This window comes from Buceros rhinoceros, unplaced genomic scaffold, assembly GCF_000710305.1.
Source record: "Buceros rhinoceros silvestris isolate BGI_N320 unplaced genomic scaffold, ASM71030v1 scaffold47927, whole genome shotgun sequence".
NCBI classification, from domain to species: Eukaryota; Metazoa; Chordata; class Aves; order Bucerotiformes; family Bucerotidae; genus Buceros; species Buceros rhinoceros.
The window spans coordinates 1-11,734 of NW_010422527.1; the positions used below are offsets into that span (position 1 = coordinate 1).

At 40.3% G+C, this 11,734-nt stretch overlaps 1 protein-coding gene across 1 annotated transcript; it reads left to right on the forward strand.

Annotated features, from left to right (window-relative positions):
* Positions 1 to 267: 267 nt before the first annotated feature.
* On the forward strand, positions 268 to 11,642 carry LOC104488731 (zinc finger SWIM domain-containing protein 8-like; the record flags this gene model as incomplete). Its single annotated transcript, XM_010140046.1, has 7 exons — positions 268 to 440; positions 2,246 to 2,353; positions 5,183 to 5,264; positions 6,534 to 6,654; positions 7,009 to 7,210; positions 8,076 to 8,251; positions 10,637 to 11,642. Coding segments are annotated over 7 exons (1,868 nt in total), but the record flags the coding sequence as incomplete, so codon positions are not given.
* Between the last annotated feature and the right edge of the window lie 92 nt (positions 11,643 to 11,734).

Here is an 11,734-nt window from a genome sequence, read left to right on the forward strand (position 1 = left end):
AAAAATAAATATATAAATTAACTAATGTATTCAAAGCTGGTGTTCTTGAACCTCTTATAGCATGTTATGCCTCTCTGCTAATATTCTGCCATAGCTGATTGGGGAGAAACAAGACTGGAGACTCTAGGTCTATGCCCATCGCTATATGGATGTTGTTGCTAGACATGCTGTTTCGCAGTTTAAACGGCAAATATGTAGATTTCTGTGTCAGCTGCATCTGTCTCCTAAGCACCAGCAAAGTAACCTTGGACTTCTGAATTTTAACAGGTTTCCATCTGAGTGCCACTGTGGTACCCCCACAGATGGTGCCACCCAAAGGTGCATACAACGTGGCAGTGATGTTTGACCGATGCAGGATCACATCGTGCAGCTGTACCTGTGGAGCTGGGGCCAAGTGGTGTGCTCACGTCGTGGCGCTCTGCCTGTTCCGGATACACAATGTAGGCCTTTAAATACAGTTCTGCTCTCCCCTAGGCATCTTCTCTGAGTCTCTCTTCATTACAGTTTTATGCAACATGCACTCTCTGCAGGGAAATTGTTCTTGGCACCGCTTTTGGTTACAGATTGTGCAAATGTGCGCTCACAGTTGCAGTCTGCAGAGTGAATTGTCTGAGGCTCTAAACTGCAGAATATTCTTTGATAACGTAAATTGCTGAGGGTAGATGCAGAGTCCTTTTTGGCCTCTTCCTGTTTCTGGTTCAAATGCTAGAATTACTCATTCTTTCTTCAGTTCTGCAAGGAGTGAAAGGTCACCAATAGTTAGTCTTTTATTAGTAGTCTTTGTAAATATAGGATTTGAAAGCTCTTTCTTTAGGTTGTTTGATCAGAGTGCAAAAGGAAAGTATTTTTTATCACTGTTGGCCTTTATGTTTGCCAGTTCATTTTAACACATACTGGGGCAAGTAACTGTGATTTTGACTTGTATGTTTCAAACAATCGGTTAAATTTATGGTTTTATTTGATTGCTTGTATTCTGTGTGGCCTTTTATAGAGTGAAAAATAGGTGTTTTTTCCCCCAGCTAACTCCAGGGGAAAATGAGTAGAATCAACACGAAATACACAAGCTGAGGGTTCAGTCGTGCATGCAGATTAATTTCCTTACTCTTTGGAAAGCTGAAAAATATGTCTTATGGAAGGATTAAGCTTGGATGATTGAAAGGAATGGGAGATTTTCTGCTGTCACAGAGCATTTTATAGCCAACATGTATCAACTCCAAATTCTTATATAAGTGCTAATAACCTGCTGAAGCTTGTTAATATTTCACAATGGACAATTATAATAGGCTTAAACTGGTACTCGTGAAGTCATTGGAATATCATTATACTTTCTGTACTTGGGATTGGAGAGTTGGCAAAAAAAATGGGTTCTGCTTTGAATTATTAGTTCCAGTTTTAAAAGGTGGGTATTGAGACTGAGGGTAGGAAGCAAATTTTCATTTACATTCTTACATTCAAAGTTTGGACCCTGTGTAAGGCAAAAATAATTCTTTTTCCCTCCAATCCTTTCTTCTACCTGAAAAATATAGTGAAAGGATTTTCATATTTGTGTATCAGCTGACTGCTGATACTAACAAGTTATAAGCCAAGACAAATTGCTCTGCATAAACAAATCAGTATCAGAAGCATCTTTATTATAAGATGCTCCTTTCTTTATAAGAAACTTTCCTTGCCTGTTTCCAAGTTAAATTTTAAATATGTGCCATTTGGTCATTTCTTGTTTTGTAGAGTGAAAAAGGTTAAGAAACTAGTGGTGGGGGTTTTTTTTATCATCTAAGTTGTTCTAAGATATGGAAAGAAACTGATTTTAAGATTGAAGGAAAAAAACTCTAATGAGATAAATGATAACCACAGCCATAAATGGTGGTGGTTCTGTGCAACAGCCCCCCACAGAGCTGATTGGTTTGCCAAAAGCTTAAAGAATTATGTCCTGCTTTAGAGGTTTGTTTGTGAAATCCCTGCCAGTATTTGTGCAATTGCTAGCAACAACAGATCTTAAGCACAGCTGTTAAAGCATTTTCTTTGAAAAGAAACTTTTAAATAAAACAGTTTTTATAAAGCCTAGACAGCTTATTTGAGTCTTTTCTGTGACACACCATCTAATTACAGGAATAAACATTGTTCATCAAGACCAAGCATGATATGCATCAGCGTAGCTACTGTTCATGACACTTGATCCATTCAGCGGACACAGCTTTCTTAAGTCTGACCTGTTAATGGCAGTCTATATCTCCTTTTCTTTCTCCAGGCATCTGCGGTATGCTTACGGGCACCTGTTTCTGAGTCCTTGTCTCGGCTACAAAGAGACCAATTGCAAAAATTTGCTCAGTACCTAATCAGTGAACTTCCACAGCAGGTAAATGGGGACAATCAATAGGACGGACTTTTTGTTAAATTCAGTTTTCTTTTTTTCTGGGTCAATTTATATGATGCCTTTTGTTGCGAGGTAACCAGTTACGCTATTCAGTTGTGAGTGTCTTTCAGGTTTGTCATTCTATTACTTGATAATTGTCTGTTGCCAAGTAAAACATTGAAGTGTCTTGAAAGAAGAAAGAAGAGTGATGGCTATTTGTATTAGGATAAATAGGCACTTAGCTTGTGGAACATTGTACACAATAAAATAAATGCATGGTGGTGAAAAACTTAGGACAAATCAGGTTGTTTCTTTTTGTGTGTTTGGTTAGTTGGGAGGACTACCCGGGGGAGTGTTGTATATGCCTTAGGTAGGCACTTTCTAATGCACCCAACTGGTGACCTTTTAACTTCCCCCAGTGTAGCTTCTTGGTGATTCATGAGAGTCATTTGGGTTATGGAAAGTAATAGACATTAAATTTTGTTATTTAAAGGCAAAATCAACTCTCTTATTCCTTAAATAGCTGTGTTGTTCAAGGTCAGGTCATTTATATCATCTGCCTGAAATACTTGCACAAAATACCCAGGAATACCTAAGTGATGGTGAATGTTTGCTTTAAAATATAAGGACTTGGCAACTTTTTTATGTTGGTTCAGCCAAAGGAGGTTGAGAAAAACTGATCTGCATGCGTATCTGTCACATGTCAGTAGTGCTTGCATAATGTCTTAAATAGGAGTTGCATTACCATCAGCATGTGCCTGAAATTCATATTATCGTGCTGTGCTTGGGACATTAAGATACACTATTGCTAAAACGTCGTCTAAATTTCCTAAAGAAATACTAATCTTCTTATGAGAGGAAATAGAAGAATCATATAATATGAAAGTGATGTAAAAATACTGCTTTTTTGTTGCTGGGAGTTCAGCACCAATAGTGTGTGCTTCTTCCTGCATTACATAACAGACAAAGCTTTTCTTCTGTCCTTAAGAACTTGAAGCTTTATGTCACACAGTCTGGTGCTTAACAAAGGAGGGTTTTGAAAGCCCAGCAGTGGTGGTAGTTGTTTCCTGAATGGCATGTGAGTTGTTTGCTTTCAAATATTCTGTGTCTGCCCCTTTTTGCAGGAGGTTATTTCTCCATCAGTCGTGTGTCCCATATGTGCACTCAGAAACATCTAGATTATTTCATTTAATTATTGCTATCTTGTCAGATAATCTGATAGATGCTGCCCAGCAGGGAAGTGTGGGTTTTACTGGCAAATACATCTTAACCTGTGTTGTGTAATTCCCCTGAAAAAGGCAAGGCACACCCCACACTCTTCCAACAGTCTCATTCCTGGTCTTCAAGATTTCTGGGTGGACATAGACACTCTGATACCTTGGCACCCCGTATTTTGACTACATGATGTATAGTTAGAGGAGACTGTGCACATGATTCTATTTTATCCTTATTTCCAGCTTGTGAATGACATTATGGTACAGTAATATAATATGGAGTTACTTTCAAGTGTACAGGGATGGTGGTCTTTAGTGATGCAGCTAGATAAGGAGATGTATTTTCAAAATCTCTTTAGAAAGTGTTTTCCCTGTATATGAAAATGTCAGTGATTCTGAGTAGCTGGAATTTATTACCCAGTTCTTCTCTCAAGAGCTATTTCCCTCCCTATTTCCCTTCTATTCCCATTAAATACGAGTATCTTGGCAAAAATGCCTAGCAGAGAGTCACTGCAGGTCCCTGCTACTTCAGCCTTAAGGCGTGACATTGCCTAGACCTGCGACTTTCTGCTTTGTAGCGTCTTAAAGTATGTAGTAGTGGCAAAAGGTACAAGAATAGCTTAATGCTGAGGTGGTTTCTTCAGGTGACTGAAATGCAAAATATCCTTCTGAAGCATTGTTTTTCTTCCATCTGTTTGAGATGGATCCATATTAATTGCAAATATAGTTGTACTAATTGTGCCTTGATTTACAGTAGGTGTGATCTTTAACCTCAGCTGTTGTGCCAAGAGAGGTGGAAGGCTATCAAGTGTTCTCTTGCAAGTCATTTAAATCCTAACTATAAGCCTAACCTGTTGTTAAGTGTGGATGCTAAAGGCTAAATGGATCTGCAGTTGCACCCCAGCCTTAGTTTGGGAAAAAATGCTTTCTACTGTGCATTTTTCTTTCAAAAAGAGCATGTTAAGGGTATATCTACTCAGCATTTTGCAGTCAGGTATGAGCCTTCTGTGCTTATGCTCTGAACTGTCCAGAAGCTATGATCAGTTTAGTGCTGAAACTCTGTTAGTTTACTGTTGAGTCTGAGTTAATATATAGATAGGTCCCTTTGCTAATAGGATGGTAAATAAGCTAAAGTCCACCCAAACAGTTATGTATATATGTGATTTATAGTTTGCTCCTCTCTTCCCATTTGCTTGGGTTTTAGAGAAATGATTTAGGAATGAGGCATAAAGAACATTCAAAGTGCAGAGAAATGGTGACTTTGACTGCAATCACTTCCATATATCTCAAAATTAGCTGCTGTGAGCTCCTGCTCCTCAGGAAATGAGAAAGGAAGTGATAACCTGTGAAGCTTTGTTTCGTCTTAAGATGTGAATGTAGGAGGTAAGCTTTGCCATATAGGTTTGCTTTGAGAAAGGAGAGGAGAAAGTCTAATAGCTGGTTTGCTGTTGTATAATCTTTAGCACCCTCTATTGTCCTTTCTGAAAAACATGACTGTGTGTATTTAGTACTTCTGAAACTGAGAGTCCTTCAGCCATGAAAGTCCAGGCATGCCTTTGGCTGGGTGTATCAGGATAAGAAATACCGCGTATGTTGAAAGTTTGCTTCATGTTTTCAGATCCTTCCAACAGCTCAGCGATTGCTGGATGAGCTGTTATCTTCTCAGTCTACTGCCATCAACACAGTATGTGGAGCCCCAGGTAACCTTGATGTATCTATCTTATTTCAGAAATCTGTGTCACAGATAGGAAGTGGTTATATTACTGCTTTGAGTTTCTGAACTGGTCTGTTACCATGTTGGGATTGCTGGGATTGCAAGTGGAAGTCAAAGAAAAAAGGGATAAATACATGCACTTGCATCTATATAAGCACAGCACCAGGCCCTTTCTGGTATAATGGACACCTCAATGTATGCAGAGGAAAGGAGTATCAGGCAATGCACCTTCCTAACAGAAGATTTTTTTTTTTTTTTTAAGTCCGTATTAATTACAGACTTCTGAAAATGCAGATTGCAGGTGAACTCTTCAACCTTCTACTTGAAACAGGACTGTTTGCTACACTGGATTGGGTTAGCTGTGGCTTGGGCTAGCTTAGCCGAGTCTTGGTTACCAGAAATGTTTCAAAGACATCTTGTTTCACTGCTGCATTACCCTTTTGGTCAAGAATTTTTTCATAATGTCCAGTACGAATACCCTTTTTTATCATCCTCTACTACCAAAAAGATGGTGTCGTTGATGATTTCAAGTAATTGTAGGCTGCTAAGATCTCCCCTCACCCTCTCCTTTCTAGATGAAATTAGCCCATCTTCCTCAATGTCACCTTATCCGTCACATGCTCTGTGCTCCCAACTATCTTTATACTCCTCCGCTATATCCTCTCTGGTTTCTTAGTATTGTTCTTGGACTGGGGGACCTAAAACTGGATACAGTCACAGCTGTGACTTTACCAGCGCCAGGTGGAGGAGGATAAAATAAGTTCCTTAAATCTGCTAGCTCTGCTTTTCTTAATATAGCCCACTTTGCAGGTTGGTTTTTTTGTTTGTTTTGTGTTTTCAGTGAAATTTTGCCATTGGTTTGTGTTCAGCTTGGCATCCACCAAAACCCTACCCACTTCTCCGCCACTTGGTTTTCAGTCTGTACTGATGCATGGGGTTTTCTGTCCCAGGTACAGAAGTGTACAGTTTTCCTCAATGAACTTCATGAGGTTTCTGTTGACACAGTCCTTGAATTCCTCGTGATCCCACCAGTTGTAGTGCTACCATTCAGCATGCCAGCCATGTCTCCCAATTTAGTGTTGTCAGTGGTTAAGGTAATGTTATGAGAGTATTTTAAGATTGTTCCAAACAGTGAGTTCTGCAACAGGTGAAATAAACTGAGTAATGCTTTCTGTGTACTCCCTGTAACCTCTGGGTTACAGGGGAAAATTTGTTCAAAGACTGCAGACTGTATATGTGTTATTCTTTTGTCAAGATCCCACTGCTGGTCCCTCTGCATCAGATCAAAGCACCTGGTACTTAGATGAATCTACTCTGAGTGACAACATAAAGAAAACCCTTCATAAATTCTGTGGACCCTCTCCTGTTGTGTTCAGGTAAACTGTTTCCCATCAAAGGGAAAATGTGATATTCATGTAGTCTGTAAGCTCATTCGCTCTACAGCCTGTACCCTTAGCTGATGATGTAGACTGAAGGATGCTTAGTTTCATGGTCACTCTTCTGGACTGTGTTTTTGTGTAGCTTATCCAATATTATTTCGGAGAGCACACTGTATTTGCACAATGCCTTGCTTGTGTGGTGCTTTCAGTCTCATTATGCATCCTCTCTTTTAGGTTATGCACGTGCCTCTCATTTAAGGTGTGAGTATACTTCTGGATATAGAGTGTACTCAGGATTTTATGCTTGATTTAATTTTTTTTCTCATCCCTGCTTTTCTGTTTTATCTACAGTGATGTGAATTCAATGTATCTCTCTTCCACGGAGCCACCAGCTGCTGCTGAGTGGGCCTGTCTCCTGCGTCCCCTGCGAGGAAGAGAGCCTGAGGGAATCTGGAACCTGCTTTCCATTGTGCGGGAGATGTTTAAGAGACGGGATAGCAATGCAGCTCCTTTGCTGGAGATTCTGACTGACCAGTGTCTCAACTACGAGCAGGTATTCAAACCTCTTTGCTGTGGGGGTGGGGTGGGATAGTTTGGGGAACCAGGCTGAGCCAGTGACTGATGCCATGTGCCTGTACAATCCATGGCTGAATAAACTGTTTTAACAGTCTGTATGCATTATGGGCATGTGCTTCTCCATGCTAAAATGATGTTACAGTTTGCTCTTGTGCTGATTTAGTGATGTCCTCGTTATTCTATATGCTAAAAATACCTTAGTCCTTTTAATGTGAATATATGGAGTCTGATCTCTTCAGCATATTTGTATTTGATTTGATTTCTTCCCAGGCAAGCTGATTCATTTTAATTTTTTTTTCCTAAACAAAGTGCGTCACATAGGAACTGTGATGATAGTACTGCTATTTATTTTGATAAAATCTAAAGATATATGTTGGGTGGTAGAATCTCAGATTATTTTATTATTTTTGTAGAAAATACCTTTTGATGGGTTTAAGTAATTTTAAAAAATTTTTTAAGTAATATTAGGAAAAAGATTTCCTTTGACAGTTCAGGACACTGATCTCACTCTGTAATATAAATTGCAGTGTAAGTTTCCTTATTGCTCTATCATACACCTCAGGGGAAAGGAAATGCTTCACTTATCACACTTGTTCACTTTTTCCATCAAAGTGTGAAGGCCTCTAGTGAGAGAACCTCCTGTGAGTGTTTTGTTCTGAGGGCATGTGCCTTCTAATCAATCTTACCTTCTTGCAGAGCAATACTGCTTTAATGCTTGTAGTTATTTTAGAGTCAAAACCATGGTGTTAGCTACAGATCCTGTTGCCTTGTTGTTTATGAAGTGAGAGCAGGGGACGAGATCTTGGCTGCAACACAGCTCCACTGAATATTTTCTTCTGCAGATAACTGGCTGGTGGTACAGTGTGCGAACATCTGCCTCACACAGCAGTGCTAGCGGGCACACAGGACGCAGCAATGGCCAGTCAGAAGTAGCTGCTCATGCTTGTGCAAGTATGTGTGATGAGATGGTGGTTCTTTGGAGACTGGCTGTCCTTGACCCAACTATTAGTCCACAGAGGTGAGCACCACAATCACATCCAAGTCTCTCTTTTTTTTCAGTGATCTTCACGCACGCTTAAGAGTTTCTTCCCATAGATTTCTTGTGTTTGTATCATTACTTTACCTGTTCAACCAGTAGTCTTTCTGGACTATGTGTTACGTAAGGTTCAAGAGGACTATAATTACTTAAATTGCTATTGCTCCTCTCTTTTAGCAACATCATTCAGCGTGAATATTTTGTTTTCTGAGAGTTCTCTTTTACATATGAGTGTAATTCTACACTTCACTGTCCTAGCAGAGAACATTTCTTTGAATGATAACACAAGCTACCAATAAATTTTAATGCTTTCTAAATTCAACTATTCAGCAGTTTAATGGATTTCTGTTTAGCTCAATCATTCACTGTTGTCTATTTCAAGATGAACCATTTCTGTGCTCTTATGGAGTTTATTCTCTTCATTGTGTTGGTAAACACTGTCACATGTGTATGATTTTCAGGCAGTGTTTTCAATTGTCTGAGGAAAAGATTGTGAGGCTTCTTTGGGTTTCTAAACCATATTGTGCCTTGGTAAATCACTGCCATCTTTATTTAGTACTAGGTGAATAGCAGTGGAGGTACTGAGAGATCGTGTTGAGATACTGTGGTTGACATTGTAGTAATTTATTTTGTACCTCGAGCCTACAAAGTATGGTGTGTAAAATGTACTGAGTTAGTTTAATGTACTGTAAACACGCAGAAAAAGTTTTTCGGAACAACGGAGAACAGGATGTTATTTTCAATACAATTAAACATTAACAGGATTTACTTTCTGTGAATTGTTGTGTAACATTAATGAAATGCCCTATATATGTAAAGTACATCAAGGACACTAAAATGGATGCAGTTGCTGTCGTGTACAGTTTACAATATGAAATAGCTAAATATAGGAGATGAAGACAAATCAAAAACTATAGGAAACTGGGAATGAGGCTTAAAATAAACACCAGCATCAATCAGAGCACATAGAAAAACCATAAAAGGTTTTGGCTTTTAATAAAGTATGAAGTTGTGCTATGTGTATTCACATTTGAGTTATTTGGCACAGTTAAAATTTGCTCAAGATCTCCTACTTGAGTTTATGCATAACTGAAATGCTTCTGCTCGATTACCTATTCTCTTGGCATTTTAACAGTCACTAAGAAGAACCATCTTCTACCTGTCCTTGCTATTCTTTCCAATGAAACATAAGGAGACTTGTTACCTCCTTCCTAATTCATTGCAGGCTCTCATCCTTATCTTACCTTTCTTGAGTAGTTCCCCCTTCTTTTTCCTTCTGAAAATCCTCTCCTTGATTAAGATCTACTGAACTGCTCCCTCGTTAATTAATTTCTTTAGCGGACAAATAGAAGCAGTCCATTTTGTTTAGTCCCTTTTGTCCTAACACCCTTTGCACCTCAATTGAATCACTTTGTTTTGATTTGATTTTTCTTTTGCTTTTGATAGGAGACCTGAGAGGATTGAAGTGTTGGGCTTGTACCTCAGATCTCTGAAATCTGTGGGAGAAATAAGATGGCAGTTGACTGAGACGCTTGGTGCAATTTCTAGAAATGTCTTTTCCTGTTCTTTAATTAAATCACCCAAACCTGTAATTCATTTAGACTGTCTTGCTCATATGCTTAGGCCCTATGGGAGATTGGTAGCTGAGAAATGAGAAATGCTTTGTTCTTCCTGTGGTGTTACGGGGCGTGGGACTAACTGATGTGTAATTTAAGTCTATGTTATCCTACCAGCTTGCTCCTTCCTCAGAGTTATTTGAACATTAGTTATTTTTGTCTTGCTTGTCCTGTGCCTATGGTTTGCAACAGTTTAATCTCCTGAGGACAGCCTTCTAAAGCCTAAATTAAATTGTTGGGCTCTAGATAGGCATGTTGGGGTAAAGAGGTATGTGCATGGGACGTAGACTTGGGCTTCTGTTTGACGTTGTCCTTCTCTGGGTAAGTTGTTTAGATTGTACTGTTTTGACTGGAGTTGTTCACAGAGCTGTTTCACAGCTTCTGCAATCTGTTTTATGAACGTTTTCCAAGAGCAGTTCCCCATGGCACTCACTAGACAGACTGCTGAGGCTCACATCACTAATATCTTGTTTGGGACAGGTACACAAACAGGGCAGACAGTATTTAATTTTAGATCTCTTGGTTTTTATTGTGCTTTCATATTGGTACTGATCACATTTTGTTTCTAGACCATGGGCCTGTCTAAAACTTGGTTGTTAATATACCCCTTTCCTTTTTTAAGCCCATCTTCTTGCTAATGCTTAATTCAGCAGGTGTTTCTGACTGGAAGGAGGAGGTGTACTGTGGGTTAAGAGGTAGTTTACTGCAGGTGCGCTTTGTGTTGTCTTTCTAACCTGTTGTCTTCTCTTAGGCGCCGGGACCTTTGTGCACAGCTCAGACAGTGGCAGCTGAAAGTCATTGATAATGTAAAGAGAGGTCAGCACAAGAAATCACTGGAGAAGCTCTTCCAGGGTTTCAAGCCAGCTGTGGAAGCTTGTTACTTCAACTGGGAGGAAGCTTATCCCATTCCTGGGATCACGTATAGCAGCACTGACAAGAAGAACTCATTCTGTTGGGTAAAGGCCATCCAGCAGAGGAGCTGCCGGTTGCAATGTGCAGAAACTGCCTGTGAGGCTGGTAGAACCCATGGACAGGAGCCCGGGGGACCATGTTTGCAGCCTGGGGACAGGTTGCGTCCCTCTTCCCAGGAGCCAGCAGTTCGTCCAAAGGAACTTACTGGAAAGCGGAAAGTTGTCTCTGAAACACCACAGAGGGTTCTGAGACGACTTTCAGCAGAAGGTGATAAAGCTGTGTATAAGACTGCAGCGGGCAAAGCAAAGTTGCCAGTGAGCAAAGGCTTGACCAGTAAACATAATGGGAAGCGCCGCATGAGCAGTGAAGACAGCTCTTTGGAGCCGGACTTGGCAGAGATGAGCCTGGATGACAGCAGCTTGGCTCTGGGGGCAGAAGCAAGCAACACTTTCAGTTTTACAGAAAGCCCACTGAGCAGGAGCTACAGGGACACCTTTGAGGAGGATGGTGGGGTGTACTTCTCTGAGGGACCTGAGCCCAGTGTCAGGAGCAGTTCCATGGCCAAGAAATCACCCAAGGATCCTGTGGGGGAAATGTGTAGTGGTGATGATGACCTGCCTTCTGCAGATGAGAACAGCGGTGGTGTGAGCCTGAAGCCAGAAGAAATGGGAGAGAATGGTGCAGCAGGGGGAGATGATGGAGAAGAGGAAGATGATTACCAGGTATACTATCTGAATCCGCAAGAGGTAGCCAAGGAAGATGATGACAAAGCTGAAGGGGGAAATGAAGAGGAGCAGGATATATTTGCTGGTATAAAGCCTTTGGAGCAGGAGAACCGCATGGAGGTGAGCTCAATCTAGTTCAAAACACTTTTCCAGTTTTGTATATTGTGTACATTATGGTCTCACCACCTGTTAAGGGTCGAGGGACCGATATA